At 40.7% G+C, this 17,079-nt stretch overlaps 1 protein-coding gene across 8 annotated transcripts in view; it reads right to left on the minus strand.

The window, feature by feature from the left end:
* nlk2 (nemo-like kinase, type 2) overlaps positions 1-17,079 on the minus strand; it is a 47,523-nt gene that overhangs the window by 13,799 nt on the left and 16,645 nt on the right. For 3 of the 8 annotated variants that reach the window (XM_053873438.1, XM_053873440.1, XM_053873437.1), the window contains exons 6-7: positions 8,331-8,540; positions 6,418-6,597 (exon numbers count right to left, since the gene is read on the minus strand). The exons of 1 other annotated variant lie outside the window; for it this stretch is intronic. In XM_053873438.1, coding sequence (XP_053729413.1) covers positions 6,418-6,597; positions 8,331-8,540 — 390 coding nt within the window. The remainder of the gene's footprint in view (positions 1-6,417; positions 6,598-8,330; positions 8,541-17,079) is intronic. 4 more of the 8 variants (XM_053873441.1, XM_053873439.1, XM_053873444.1 and 1 more) reach the window with 2 other exon arrangements.

Consider the following 17,079-nt stretch of genomic DNA (forward strand, 5'->3'; position numbering starts at 1 on the left):
GATGATCATGATGATAATGATGATGGTCATGATGATGATCATGATGATGATGAGGATGATGACCCTGTGAATGTTTGCAGCAACTTATGCAGCAACACAGACTCAAACCCAGTTGACTCGGGATTACATTGAGGGTAATGAACTTGAAACGAACTTCTGAAATGAAATGAATGTTTCCACAACCTTCACCTTCATAAGCATTTAACATCTTAAATGCCACTGCTCCTAGGATAGTTCATGATTGTTAGATATAGATAGAGTTATCACAATGGCACTAAATGTGTCATTTCAGCTCGCCTGCACCTTCCAGAATTGGAAGAATTGTTGAGTCTGATAGCAAGAGGGACGACAGTCTTACCTGTGGAACAGCCCCGGGAACAGAGTGTGGAGCTCACAGAACTGTTGCTGGAGAAGACTGGGTTCTGGCAATGATCTTTGTTCGTATGAAGCCACTTGGCCACCCAACAGTATTGGTATTTTTGGAAAAAAAATGTAGTTATTATTGATTTTGAAATTTTTATAGAGCCATTCCTTAACTTATAGCCAGAGTAGAAATATAGTCTTCTTAGAAGTACCATAACTCGGTTGAATTCTTGATCGGCATTAAACCACAGGGAACAGAGTGTTTCATTTCAAATCCATAGAGAGGAAGTGACAAATATAACTGAAAATTGTGGCTTTTTGGACAAAATATTTGACTGTTGACTGTGGCTTTAATATTCAGGCCACTTCAAGTTGTAGAAAGGCACATGCAAAAATTCCAGTCTAGTGGAAATTCACAATTAGCTCCTGTTGACTTGGAAACCACAAGGAAAATTGTCCACGCCAGGAGTGAGTGCCTGATCGGGTGTGTGCACAGGGAATACAGTATATTGCTTTTGGTTTTGACTGAAGTTTGTTTGGTATTCACAACACAGTAACTACTGGGTATTTAGCCAGTAACTCAATGGTGACAGAATCATGTTACTCAGTAATTACTAATCGTAATAAGGAGTGAAGTAAAATTCAACTGTGGTGAAATTACTGGGTATTTAGCCAGTAACTCAATGTTAACAAAATCATGTTACCATTGTTATTGTTGTTGGTAATTACTACTGATATTAAGGAGGTAAGTACAACGAAAGTGTGATCAAATTACTGGGTACTTAACTAATAACTTGGTATTTGGTAACACAGATGTGTTACTATGTATTAACAACTCTGATAAGAAGGTGAGCATCATGAACTGCGGGCATCTGAGAAAATTCCAGTCAAAACTGGTTTTGTGGAGGCAGAGAGGAACAAAAGTTGATGACAAGGGTGTCTGGCTAGCAGATGTAGGTTTGTTGGTTACACCAGTTTGGCTGCTGATGATTTTGATTTTCAAAGCACACAGTGAAGATCATTGTGTGCAGAGGAAACTAGTGAAGAGGATAACACAACTGCAATTTTGCTCCCCCTTTATTCAGGCAATGGTAGATGAGGTGTTCAGTGAGACATATGTGCCGAAAATAATGTGTGAAAGAACATTAAGCCAACAATTGGAAAAATATTCCAGTGCCAGTTGCATTGAGGCATTCTGATTTGAAGGCGAAAAGAATCATCAAATGTTTGTGATCTGTGCGAGCACAAAGTTGAAATGGACGGACTTGATGCTGTTGTTACTAAGTGAGCTATTTGACACTGCAAGAGGCTGACCAATGCCCGTACCACACCGATCGTATCAGAGAACAGTTACAAGCCAAATTGAAAGTAGGTATTCCTAGGTATAGGTAATCAGGGTATTTTTCAAAAGTATATTGATTTCACAGTGTTTAACAGCGTTTCTTTTTTTCTTTTCCCAAGCACGGCTTTGACTGCAGATGTCTTCATTCGTCAGCGGAAATGGCTGGAAGAAAATTTAAGTCGCTGAGAAAATAATTCACGCCTCTACTGAGGCAGCGCTGTTGTCCTGGTGACATTTCAGCATAAGGTCAGCTAACTTAAGCCTCCATGAACCTTTTTACATTGGAATTTAACTGGATGCACTTCCAGGCTGAACAATCTGATGTACTCTATTATCTACTACAGTTGACGCGGTTTGCGTAGTAAATGCAAGCTCCATTTATTTAAAGCGACTGATTGACTAAAATTGGAAACCGTCTCCTCCAAAACAAATATGTTGTGCTTTTGCTGGCTCTGGAATTGCCAGATATGCTCCACCGGGAACATCCTTATTTACAAGCTGGAAGCACACTCACTGTGTGTAACATTGTTTTGTCCACCAATGCACTTGCAAAGCACTTTTTGTGGTGTGTTTTACGGCCTGTTTACATGGCTCCAAATAGAGCTGGATCCGGTGACTGGATCTGGCGTTGCGGATGAAGTGTCTTTTGACACCAACCTCTAACGCACAGAGGTTTGGAGCAGGCCCTGACTCCGGCGTAATGTAAACGCTGGAGATGGGATTCAGTCTAGCACTGATGATTTTGCGCATGTAAACTATACCAAAATTCTCTCAGGAGCACAGTATTTTCTCCTTTTTTACAGCAAAATCCACAGCTCACTTTTCTTTCTATTAATTTATTTATAGAAACCAGACTAGGAATAAGTCACAATTCACAATAAAAGCAGGGAAGAGGGTATGAAAAGTCACCAGACCAAAAAGTCCACATGTTGACAATACAGCTTCATGACAATTGAGAATTAATATAACATAATTAGGGCTGTCGATGGTAACACAGTAAAAAATCAATGTGACCATGATTAACATGGCAATGTAACGTATCATGACACAGAAGTCGGAAACCCTAACACACCTGTTTTTGGCGAAGAATCAATTGGCCAACGGATTCTGAGGGACACGATGGAGAAAGACGAAAAAAGATTATAGGGAAAATTTCAAGAAAATTTTTTTTCAGAACGCTGAGGGACAGAACAACTGACTGAGCAAAAGTTGCATTGGTGCCTTGTACGCGCAAGTTCCGCCAACACAATAGCAGTTCCTTGTTAAAATACCAACTCAACACGAAATATCCAAAAGAAAGCACTACTTTGAATATCTGTGCGCCAACACTCCGCAGATAGAGCTGGGACCAGTTTCAGAGCAGATCGTTATTTTAAAAAAGGCAGTCAATCAATCAATCAATCAATCAAAAAACTTGTACATGACGACATCATCATGCCTGGGGCAGAACCCAGATTACAGGACGATATTGGCAACACATGAAACGAAGTACTTGTGTTAAAGAAAAAATGACAGGTGCTAGAGGGTACATGATGGACTAGACATTTTTTTTAATAAAAAAACAAACAAAACAAAACAATCTTTTTGACTAAGGACAACAGCTTGTTAAACTCACATGGCACTGCAATACCGGAGCACAACAACAAAAAAAGACCCACGTACAGGATCTTATGTCGGATGTGGCAGCCACCTCATTCAGACCTTTGGACTTCCATCGTCTACCCGATGTCCCTCCTCAGCCACACAGTGCACTGGATTAATGCAACGTTTGAGATAAAGGAAGCTGCTCTCTATGCTAAGGAGTTCATGGTACTCAACGGCAGTGCCATGTTGCAGGTGTGAGAGCTTGATTAACAGCAAGTCACAGAATACTGCGCGATATTAGTGCACTCTCAACGACAACAGGTGGCTCGCTGCTCACATCACAATATGAGCCACCACCTCATGCAGAGAGGGGGCCCTCAGAGCCCCTTGACGGTTGACATACCCCACCGTGGTGGGGTCCACCGCCATCAACTGTAACAGATTGATATGAGGTGTGGGATCAGACCATTCTCCTCCAACGCTGTCCCCGTCTAGGCCGCTCCCCTAGCCCAGGAGAGATGCATCCTTAAAGACGTGCATGTACTGATGGACACAGCCCATAGGCGCTCATATGGCTACAGGCACTCGTAAGAAACACCATTAGAGTTCCAGAACACCATGTCCATGCGAGCTACAGCGGACAGGCTTAACTACCTGTTCCTGTCCCGGACTGGGTAGAGGCGGTTACGTGCAAACCAACCAGTGCTGAAGCACACTTCTCATCAAGCCGATCTGCTCCAGCACAACATTTGCTTGTCTAAGAGCCGCACTGTCATCAGGCGATACTCGAGGAGGATCCCCAGGTATTGTGCGGAAGTCGTGGGTCGCAGTGCACTCTTTTGGAGATTAACGACGAAATCGAGACGTCTGATATGATTCAGCACCCTCGCCATATGCTTGAACGCCTCTTCCCTGGACGTTGCCAGAATGAACCAGTCGTCCAGGTGTGTCAGGAGCCTCAACCTGAGCTCCTGAGAGCCTCCAAAGCTGTGTCCAACACCTTGGAGAAGGTCCACAGAGCCAACGAACACCCGAAAGAGAGTTGGTTGAATTGAAAGTGATCACCCCGCAAATCTCAGATAATGTCTGTGACGCAAGAAGACGCGCAAATGAAAATATGCATCTGTCAGGTTCACACACTCGAGAAGCTGCCTGATCATGAGCATCCGTGATGCAATGAGTGTAAACCTTCGAAGATCCAAGATAGGTCTCAACTTGATCTCTTTGGGACGAGGAAATACACAGATTAAAACCCCGCCCTGCACTCCAGCGGGACTCCAGTAGGCAGGGTGTTATTCAAACTCTGAGAGACACCGTGGTTCCACTTCCGTCAATAGCAGTCACATGATGACGAAAGACCTGTGCTGCTTGTGGAGCATGCACAGTAACATCCAACAGATCCTATTCTCAGTAAATTTGGGTTCTGACCCAGAAACTGCCTTATTTGGTATCTTGAACACTTTGGACAAGATGGTTTAAATGTTAATATCGTGGTGGCCTGGGGTAAATTATAGCAAAGAGATGTATTTTGAGAGGAAATCTGACTCACAACTTTAGTGTGAGGCCTGGCTGAGGGAATTGGGAGGAATCCTCCACATTCAGACTGTGATATGAAATGTCCGGTAACTGCAGACATTTTGTGGTGTGTGGGGACCTATCTTGGAATATTTGAAACTATAGTTAACCCACTGAAGGACTATCTATCTTAATATGACTTGATGTACAGAAGTGGACATTAAACTGATATTAAGTTCAGCTCTTTGTGTGTATTTTGATTTACGTTATACGTTTTACGTTATAATCCGCATCAACATTCATCATTTTCATTTCTGTTTTAATTTATTTATCTACTTTTATCACTGTATGTATTTGTGATTACTTTGAATGTTAAGAAAATTAACAATAAAAAGTATTTAGAAAAAAAAAAGAAAGAATGATGACAGCGTCAATGTGAAAGGAAAAAAAAATTCACCCAAACTATGAAAGCACCCTACAGATATAAAATGCCAGCAAATTAAGCTGAAATAGAAAACAGATTTATTAAAGCAGCTGAGATGAATGCGACTTGAACACTATAAACGTTTGTGAAGTGGTTTTTGTACAGCTGAACGACAATGATCACTAAAATGAAATATTTAATTAATCACCCAACAACAAGTCGACCCGCTCTGCTTGCATGGTAAGAGGATTTGAAACAATGGTCTTTGGAAATCACAGTTATGTTTATATATGTGTTTGTTTGGTCGAGGTTAACATCCAATCAGGTGACAATCATCCTCATCCTCCTCATCCTTCAGACGGGGATTTCTGCGGAGTGTGCCAAAATAGTTCAGGGCCTATGTTAACTGACACTGAGGTTCACCGATACTTTTGATACTGTTTTGTGAAACCACTTTCCCTTATACCTTCGGGGGAAACCAAGTCAGGATTTTTAATGAACCACCTTTCTGAAATGGAGCACGGTGCAATAACAAAATGTGGTCAAGGAAAAAAAGTATGTGTTGCTTAGGTGGCTGGCAATTGTCAGTCCATGAACATTGAACATGATCGAGATTTGTCCTAATCTTTACAGAATTTATAAATAAAAATTACATATACCTCTCATACCTCTTTGAATAGTTTTGTGTTTGTCTAGTCTAATACACAGACTGACTCACTTACTCAGCAACAGTTCGTGTGTGTGTGTGTGTGTGTGTATGTGTGTGTGTGTGTGTGTGTGTGCGGGCATGAACTTGTATATGCTATACTTGTGGACTATTTCTTGGAAAAACATTTCTTATGGGGACTCAATTAGTGGATTACAACGTCAATGTAACTGGGACAATATCAGTGGTTAAGGTTAGCAATTTGTTTTGGATGGTTAGGTTTAGGGTAAGAGGCTATGGAAAGCATGAAAATCAATAAGATTTCACCGCAAAACGTAAAAAACATAACATGTGCATGCATGTGGAGGTCTGTGTGTGTGTGTGTGTGTGTATGTGTGTGTGTGGTTGGGGGGGGCAATTGAGGTTTCTCATTATGGCAATGAGAAACATCACAATGTCCCTGCAATGATAGAAAAACAAACGTGTGCCTGTATGTTTTTAAGTTACTATTTGTACGTATATATATATATATATATATTATACCTGCTTGTGTGGTCCGCGGAGAATATGTGCACAAGCACCTTCACATGCTGTTCTCATGGCCTCCATCGACGGGGTCCCCAAAAGATCAGTGATTAAGTCCAGCTGGTAATTATGCATGGGCACACGCACACATGCACACAAATATGCACACACACACACACACGCACACACATGCAAACACTCACATGAACACACAAATGCGCTACAGATAAAAAGGTCATTGTTGCAGGCCACAATTCACACAAAGGAGTGTAAAACTAAGAAGTTTAAAGCGCTGGTGACATTTCTTTGATAACCACCTGCGGGGAGGCAGAAAAGAAATAGGGAGGATATGCGGGAGCCTGATTTGGGATGAAGGCAGTAATGAAGGTTGGAGATGAAATGTGTTTTTCACCACAGCCATCCCTTTCATGTTTAGCATTTTTAGTTAACATTTATTCCTTCATTTTGGCGTTGCGCATATTTGCCCCCCCATTTTACCCCATCTCCCATTTTTCCTGCCAGTAGGCTCAGCAGACACACTGCCACTTTCGCTCTCCCCCTCCCTCTTAAACGCCTGCCAGAAGTTAACTGGCGTCAGTTTGTTGGTTTTCCTCACCCTCGTATGACCCTCTTGGCCTGTACTCCTGCTCTGGACTCCTTGTGGATTATACTTCTCCATACCTTAATCTTTTTCCAAGCACTTTGAGTTTGTAGGGTTTTTTTCTGACTGTTCTCCTATATTGTGTATCTGTTACCTGCGCCTCATTTGCTTCTCCCCCTCCAATCCTGTGAATTTCTTGTTTTGGACTTACTGTGCCTGGGACACTTTGTTTATTTACCCTGTGGGATTGTTCACTTTTGGTTTTATGGACTTTGTCTCACTCTAGGATGGAGGTCAAGTATTGTTCTAGTTTTGTTTGTTCTTTTTATTGTTAAATTGTGCTGGAATTGTCTACTGAACTCGAACCTCCTTCCTGCTACATGTGTCTCACCTGTGATTTTTCTGTAAACCCTAATGACATTTTGTTAATTACTACTCCAAAGGATGTCAAGTTATGTTTAAGTTTGTGGAGTGCTTTACTATCTACAATGCTAGAGTAGCAGCAGCCAGCTAGGGCTAAAGCAGCAGTAAGGAGATGGAAAGTTCAATAAGCACACAATTGTGCTTATTGAACTTTTGGATCTGCTCCACTCGACCGCTCCAGTAGTCTTCCAAACACTGATGTGTAATTTTAATGAATGGTGGATGGTGGGCCCTGTCACAGCTATATAGGTTGGTAGATGCAGGCAGTCTGTTTACTGACAGATTTTATTCCTGTGATCATCCCACAATGGGGAAATCTGTCTCAATATTGTTTGTATGTTTAAATAAATTGTTGGAACCCAAAAATATGTGTAAATTAACTTTTCCCAGGACACTGATTTCTGAGAGGAGAGAGAGAGGCATAGAAGCCTCATCTAGACCAGAGCTTTCGGTCTCTCAAAATGTTGTATAAGAATTATAAATAAGTCAATTATTTGATGTTTAGACAAAATAAGAAGCAACTGCATTTTTGCACACACATGAACTATTTGGGTGTTCAAATGATACAATTCTGATTTCAGTGAGGTTTTCAAGCCCCTCTGACATGTGTGCATGACAGTGAGCACACCGTAGAGCATTCTGTCACTGACATGACATGGCCCGCTGTTTTCCAGCCACTGCTTCACAGAACTCTTTTTAAAGACAGCATTTGGAGAGAAAACAAGTCTGCTTGACTTATAACTGCAGAGACACACTTATTTAATCATATTGCATGATTATACTGTAATATTAGAAGTCAAAATGTGTCACCAGCATTACAAATGTAGTACAGCAATTTACAACAGTGTATTTATAGCTGACAGAAATCTATCTAATATGGCCAAAGCACACAAAAGATTTTGTTTACCTGCTGGATGGGACTCTGGGCTTGGAAAAGGATACGTCGACCAAGTAGTTCGGCAAAAATGCAGCCCACAGACCAGATATCAATCGAATTCGTGTAATGGCGGCTTCCCATCAGGATCTCGGGGGCTCTGTAATATTGTGTCACCACCTCCTGAGTCATGTGCCGTGACTGATCCGACTCCTCCACCCGAGCAAGACCAAAGTCACAAATCTGGAAGACATGGTTAATCAGAACTTGGTTGTTTGAGGCACAGTGTGCTGGAGAATAATCTGATACGTCTCCTCAGGGACACTTGTTTTCCAGCACCAATGGAATGTTGTATAAAGACCTGCTGACACAGTATTTGGTCAAATTTAAGGAAAAGAACCACCATGCATAAACAGAATGTTCAGACAAGTTTAAGATTGTTGATATCTGATGGTGACAATAATATCTGTTTTGTCCAGCAAAAGGCCAGGTCATGATGATTTCGGATTAAGGGAAAAACGCATAACATCTCCAGTAATCGAACAGCCTATAATACAAAATATGGCCATGTGTGTGTGATATAGTGTATCGGATACGAGGAATGCCCTCGATCCAGTCTCCTCTATTTAATGTGTCTGTACTTTGAACAAATTGATGTTAAGTGATGCTGTTATGTTGATGCTGATTTGGAATAAACCAAAGCTTGCATCCCGCTACGTCTGTTCTCTTCCTGCTCTTGACAATAGGCCCTGAGGATTGTGGAACCCGCTGTCCGGACAACACAGTGCTACACAGCTATGACACCTGATCATATCCAACAATCAGAAAAAAAAATAAATAAAAACAAAATCTAAATAAATGTCCCACTATTCAGTCATGCCATTGAGCAATTAAAGGTCGGTCAAGTTTGAGTTGAGGAGACAGAGTGGAGTTTGAGTTGCAAATTGTCACAGACGTTTGGGCTTGGTCAGCAAACTAGAGGAAAAACTAGAGTTGCTGGAGGATCACAACATCTCTGAGAGGTCTGAGACAACACTCAACTCCCCATAACAAACGGCTTGTTGGTTGAAGCGATTCATGATCTTCATGGGTATATAATCAAAGATTATATTGCCCTTGCACGGACGAGGGTCATCAACCTGGACCCAAGCCATCTACTTGGCCAAATGCCAAACACAGCTTGAAAAAAATGATATATGTTAAGGTTGCCATACAGTTTAGAATCCCTTGGAATCATTTCATTCTTGTTTGAGGGAGTTTGTACACAAATATTTAACATTCATTATCCCAGTCTATTCTGTATTTAATTGAACGTAATTATTTTTAAGTGACTTTCTCATAGACATAAACATGCAACTGTTTCACATCAAACAGGGCCAGAGCAACTTGAAGGAGAGTGCGGAGGTTGCTGAAATGTGAGTGGATGAAGGAGAAACTCGAATCCTTAACATTGAAAATCTCCTCTTCCAACTGATTAAAAGGCTGCTTTTTGTCTACTCTAAATTCTATACTCTACGCTCAGGGCTCCTTGTCAGCTCTGCTTCATGACACAGTTTTCTTGCCACGCTCTTTAGCAACTTTTAGAAGACTCCTTCTTGCCGTGTCTCAATGCTGCCTCTACGTGGAAATTGGCTCCACCCGCTAAGAAACAATTCTGTGGTCAGCACCAAATATGTTCAGCTGCGTGACTCACTGATAGAGGCCTAGGCTTTGGCCAATTAGTCATACGGAAAAAGCATTACTATAAGAAAGTGAAAAGTGGTGGGTTCTGCCCCACTGCCAGAGTGCTAGTCAAGGTCTGTCGTGTGTAGGGAAATTGAAGTTGGGTGACCATTAGGAAGGCATCATTCACCATTATTTATTAATTTAAAGTTAAACAATATTTCAGACAGAGTCCATGAAGCACCACAGCAACTTCTGAATACATTGTCCCTCCAATTTCCCTCTAACCATTGTGTCATTTATGTGCACTGCATCACTTCCAGTGAAGGGTTGAGGATAATATCAAACTCATGAGGTAGTGGTACAGAGTCCAATTCAATTATAATAATGATCAACGATTCTGTTCCATAGCAATTCTCATTATTTTCATTGGGAATAAAGGAAGAGTAACAGGAAATTTAGTTTCAATAAATTTGAGTATCATTCTGGAGTTTAACAGTTCCATTTACGATTCTACTGACTCAAAACTAGAATGTAAACATTGTCAGTTTTGGGTTGTATACCATTAACAGGTTGTATACCATTGTAAAGAAACATTCATCTACAGTTCAAAAAAGTCAAAAAAGAATCATTGAAACCGGAATGTGGCATGCTTGGTTCATGAAGAACATGCAGTAGCCCAGTGAAGCCTGAACCATCAACAGTTGACAGAGATCTTTAATGGTCAATTGAACAGTTTAAAAACATTATCAAATCCAGAGCACGTAGATGTGCATCACCAGCACGTAAAAGACCACTATGCATACGTTCACTACGCGCACGCACTCACCCACACACTGCAAACATGCGGAACAGCCGCGGACAGTCTGCATTCTCGCCGTCATTTTCTATACCTCCTGCATGCTCACCTTCAAATTGAGTTTTGGCACTCAGGGGCCGGAAGTGAAGAGACAGCCCACGCTCAATGACTGGTCAGGTCAGAGCTGAGCTCAAGCAGAGAGCTGATCTTTTCCATTTGGCTACAATGCAATTACGTTTGTCTTTACTCTCTGATTTCATGTTTATTTCATCAATAGATGAGTTTCCCCTGGCTCAAAACTCAAACCACCACGTAGCACCTTCATAGCAACCGTTCTTAACTGATGCCACATTACTCACGTCCCTCTTGAATGTCAATTTGCAGATAAAAGTGGGCAGATGGCGACCCCTGTAGGGTAGTGCAAAACCCTTAAATCAGAGTTGCTGACTGTAATTTATATAGCATGAAGAAAAGAAGATGAACATTGTTTCATACATTCTATATGTACACATACAACATTTTCATACATGAATAAAACGTTCTCAAAAACGGACAAGCAAAAAAAGTTTAATGTTAAATTAGCATGAGTGACTGACATCTGTTGATTTGTAAACTCTTTTGAGTTCCAATAACTGATCTTAACAATCACAATGCTATGTTTTGGAGAGCCTTATGGAAAAAATACAGCAAGTGTTCACAGAAATCCCACACAATTTGGACTACACACCAAGTAACAACAACAACATCCAAGTACGAGCTGCTATTATCCAGGCTTTTCTCTTAGATGTGCCACTAGAATATCCTGCCCTGGCCCTGAGTGCAGCCGAATGAGAATGAAGTGATGACGCTGCCTCGCCAGTAGAGGCCCTGCATGCAACGTTACAGACTGAGAAGTTGTTCACGTTGGACACATGCACATACTTCTTATGGTCACAGTATGTTTTGCCTTCTCCCTGACAGAAATCATTTTCTTCTCTTTGAAGAAAACTAAGGTAAGTAATGTTGTTAACACTTTGTATTTGTAATGGCTCAAAGTGGTACTGACACCGTAAGAAAAGGTATAGTAATACAAACGTAGTCACAAAGTCCAGACATGTCCTGGAGCTGTGAGTGCTTTGTCCTCAGTTATTCTTCGTAAAAGGTTCACTAAAGGTGTCACCGTTACCAGAGGACCTTGTTGGTAAGATGCAATAGGTTTGTAAATATTGTATTTTTATTGCTGAAAAATACAGTATGGCCTGGAATATGGGGGATTCACTCATCAAAATCCTGTTAATTGTTAATTTGGATTGCTTCCATTGCACTCAAAATGCATTTATTTACTTGGCACACTCTAACAATCAACTTAAAAGCAAATAACCCAAATGTGTTTAACTTGTGTGCGTTTAAAGAACCTTGCACTGATATAGAGTTTCTCTTACATTTACGGTACCATTTGAAACTCAAGCAAAGTATGTCAATATAAAGACATACTGAAAAGCAGTTCCAGTTGTTATGCCTGTTAAATATCTTCTTGATAAAGACAGTAATCCTGTTGTTTAGGTTCCTATACTAAAAAGTGATGCAGGCTATGTTACAAGATGCAACAAGATGTCATGGACAAGGCAGTGCATGAAAATAGTTGTTTCCTCAGCAGGCTACCACTCATTTAAAGACGGCTCTAATTTTAAAGATAATGTTTGAATGTTGAATTTAGGAATCCTCTCCGACTATATTTAGATAACTTTGAGATTGCTAATCCGCTGGGACCAATGTGGAAGCTACTGATGGTTCGCAAAGATATTGTTGAGCTGGTGACTTCTTCACGCTTCACTGATTAGTCAATCCATTTTCTGGATTGCAAAATCTCAGAACATAGAGAATGAATCCAACAAACATTTCCCAACTACAGGTTTCGTCCAGAAAATGATGTTTCACTCTCCAGTTACATGGGACAGCTATGGTCACGTCATTTCCTGAAAATGCTCAAAGCTTGGTGCTTCAGCACAATGGCAATCAAAGTGCTGTACTTGTTGCATCCACTGCTTTTGTCCATGGTGTTGAATATAGTGCAGATATGGTCATTTGGGTTGGCAGTTGTGCTGGTCTTCCAGAGTTCAGTCAAATAACACACCATGCCGTCATCAATACAAGATCCTGTTCGTAACATTTACATATGAGTTGTGTGTCAGAGGTGGAAGGATGGATGAATGGGCCCCCAACCCATTTGTTCTGGAAAAGGTGGGCGCAGAGATCAGAAAGGTTAAGAACCCCTGATCTCGATGCTGAGAGAAAGCTTCTTGTCGATGAAATAACAAAACAGAATCCTAGTGGAGCAGATATTGCCTGGATATTGCCTGAAAATGGACTAGCCCGGACCTCCACTGAAGGAACGTTGGCCTGCTCTTTTTAAGACAGGTGAGTGTTTGAGGGGTATTTAAGCATAATCAGTGCAACAGTGACCCCTGTCAATTAAAGAAAACATGGTCATACACGATAAAATGGTTTATACATAGTTATAATTTTAACATATAAAATTATTTGTTATGTTATATATTTTTTCACAACTGTTTTATAGATATTCAAATAGCCACCACAAACCTTACAAGTGGACTTCTATGACACACTCACTTCTACTTTACTTCTAATGTGAAAGACCAACATTTACAGTAAATGGATGGCCGATCGTGAGAGTTTATTGTACTATTAATGCATTTAAAACAGTGCTCATCAATGATAAACTTAAATATTGATTTACTTGTTTGTTTTATTTTTGTACATTTGCACGGAAAAGCAGAATAGTGCTCTGTTGGTTTACTGTATGGCGGCACCATACCGGACGTAGCATTCATGGTCAAATTACATGACTATTTTGAACTGTTCCTGTCTTGCATCTCTCATTGTACCATTTTCACTTAAGATTGGTGACAATGACTACACAAGAAAAGCAGCATTCATCTTAAGTTTTCAAAAATTGGAGAAAGTAATGGATTTCATCAAAGCAAATCTTTTAATAGACATTATTTTTTATTTGCCTTGCAAAAAGTTCCCTGAACAAACAGCTATCTGCGGATATCTTTTTCTTGTTGGACCAAGCTGAGGAGGTCATACAGTTTCATTCCAGAGGATATTTATTGGAGCATGGGGAGTAACCTCACAGTCGAGTGTAGAATTACAGAGCTGCAACAAAAAAAGTTCAAATGAATAAAGGTTTTTAAAATGTGGTCCTCAGTGACGAACCTACACAAAGAAGTGTCCTACCACACAATGTTTTCGTTTCTTAATCTGTGTCCTCATGATATAATCCCGTCCTTGCACTCCATCAGATTTTCATTGTCAGCTCCCACAATCTTTGAAAAACACACAAGCAATATTGATATTACAACAATAAATAGTGCTTAGTTCCCGCATTTAATTGAGTCAGTTCTTTTTTGAGTTCCATCAGTTAAGTGTCCACAACGCCCTTTTTAGATATGGATTTGTGGTTCTCCAGTAGATATGGAGCTATAACGCACTGATGGCAAATACAGTATCTCATCTACTGTAAATGCAACTCAGTCATCAAGTGGTAGGCCATGTAAACTGACGGAGAGGGGTCAGCGGATGCTGAGGCACATAAATGCAAAAAGGTCGCTGAATTTCTGCACTGTCAATTGCTACAGAGCACCAAACTTCATGTGGCCTACAGATTAGCCCAAGTACAGTACGCAGAGAGCTTCATGGAATGGGTTTCCACGGTTGAGTAGATGCAACCAAGCCATACATCACCAAGTGCAATGCAAAGCACCGGATGCAGTGGTGTAAAGCAGGCCGCCACTGGAATATAGAGCAGAGGAGGCATTCTCTGGAGTGATGAATGACGCTTTTCCACCTGTCAATCTGATGGACAAGTCTGGGTTTGGAGGTCGCCATGAGAAATGGCACTGCATTGTGCCAAGTGTGAAATATTCAAATTTTGTCAATGAACAACTTACATTAAAAAAACATAAACAAAAGGCATTATCGAAATAAGCTTGAGGTTCAAAATGAAGTCAAATGTTATTGTCATCAGTCCGCTTTTATTTTGGTCCCTTGAGTCCTGTTTTGTTTTCTCCCGCCGTTCTTCCTGTTCCTGTGGCACACGGCTGGAGCCAGTCAACCCCTGATGACCTGAGTACAAGAGCACCTGGACTGCAGCAATGTGTGCCAGATCTCTCCTCTAGTTCCCTTTGGTAAATTGGTTCTCCTTGTTTGTTCTCTGTCTGTGCTCTAGTTTGCTCATTTTTGACTACACTCTTTGAAACCCTGGTGCCTGAGTTAGAGTTTAGTTCCTTCCTCTGTTTCCTGGTTTATTATGTGGTTTTACTATCTCTGTTCATTGTGCTTTTGTCTCGGTTCGGTTCGGTGACGCTTTCTGTTGGACTCTTATTCATGTTTATGGACTTCTGCCAGCTTGGTGACTCTGTTTTTGGACATTCAGACTTGGCTTTGTTTCTCCCGGGTCGGTGACGCTTTCTGTTATGTTTTTTGTTAATGATTAAAATTATTTGACTCGCTCCTGCCTCCTGTGACTTTCACCACTGCACTTGGGTCCCGCTCCACGTCTTGACTCGTGACAGTTATGTTTGTAAGAAGTTTTCTTCTTACTGACAAGAGTATCCAAACATGAAGGAAGATCTGTGGAACCCTTTACATTCAAGATTCGTGGGGAAAACGTGTTAGAATGTGAACAACACGACTAACGTTTCCCTGCATGAGAGGACTTTCTAGGGACTCCAGAACACCAGACAAATTAGCCAGAGGACAAAAATATTTAATTCACTTATCTGTCATTTTGAATTCTTGGGTCATCTGAGAGTTGCTTGCTCCCTTCTGCAACAACGGAAGAGGCATATTTACTGAACATGCGCCACAAGTGGCTTAGCATATTTTTCAAATTCCCGTGTGGAGTGGGGAAGAGTTGCAGTGTCCCGTCTTCCTTGAACTGGTACAGCATTAACTTCCCACCTGCAACTAATTTCTGATAAGGACCTGTGTCTGCGTCTGGTGGCACAATACAGATTTTTCTTTGACTAGATCCTCCTACAAGAGAATCATTTACATGTAATGCTCAACTCGAAGACAATAAATAGTGCCATTGAAAAAAAAACCATCAAAAACACAAAACAAAGAGGAAATCAATCTTCAAAATCTTACCAACATCCTTGTATAACATCCAAGCCCCCTTCAATGCGGTCATTTTGGTGAAAGTCACATCATGTTTTCTGGACAACTGTATAAATTGTAACATAGTAGCCTGCTGCTTAAGAAAACCCTGTGTGCAATGTGTATAGTTTAGCATTTGCATTTACTTTTTGTCATAGGTGTGTTTACATGGAAAAACTGTTCTGCAAAAGACTGCTGTACTGTCATTTTCTATGGGAAAAGAGCTGCATCTTCTTTTCACAGTTGCTTTTCTTAAAAATAGCTAAGGATCAACAAAAGTAAATAAATACAAAAGCAATCAGAAGCAAAGTAAAGCATGTTGAGAAGTTCAATCAAGAATTATTTTTTTTAATTGATTGATAATAAATCCTAAAATTTAAACGTCAGACAAAGAGCTACAGAGCTTCAGTCGGGTTGTTGCGTATTGTTTTCCAAACCTGTTTGATCTTTGACAGCAAAGAAGAACAACATTAATCGTAATTATTGTGATAATATTCCACCTGTAGTTCTAAGAAAAATTATACTGATATGGCATGACAATTTTGTGTTAATTCATCAAGAAATGCATTTAGCACGCTAATAAAACATAATGTTTAAACAATAATGCCAACAATCCTCACTGTTTCTGGGTGCCTGCTTAGACAGGGCACTCTGCAGCAAGGACACTAACCGCTACGCTGCATTCTGCAACTCTCCCTGTCATAACAATACACTATGGAGTGAAATATGTACCAAAGCCAATAACAAAACAAAGATTACCTTGAAAACAACCATAACAACACAGGGTGTTCATAAGGACTTCAACATTAGGGATCTCTGCTATGTCGAGTCGAAGTGTCTCCAATTAAACAGAGTTTCTATACATCTTCGTGCTGACATTGCAAACCATCAGATTTAGTCATGTGCAGTTAAAAGTAACTTTGTTTTCAAAAACATTTCGCAACTTACCTCTTTTCTCTGTGACATGTTTTGTTAAATTTGCTGTTTTCCGTAAAATTTGCCATTTTCCATACTTGAGATAAGCCGCAACGCTATAGCCTGAGCTCAGCGATACTTGGCTCAGACCTAACCAATCAGACGACGTGGGCTGAGCACAATGTCGATGTCAAGCGTGCAGGATGTGCAGGGAGTGGCCGTGAGCGCACATGGGATGACAAG

This window comes from Synchiropus splendidus, chromosome 8 (assembly GCF_027744825.2).
Source record: "Synchiropus splendidus isolate RoL2022-P1 chromosome 8, RoL_Sspl_1.0, whole genome shotgun sequence".
NCBI classification, from domain to species: Eukaryota; Metazoa; Chordata; class Actinopteri; order Syngnathiformes; family Callionymidae; genus Synchiropus; species Synchiropus splendidus.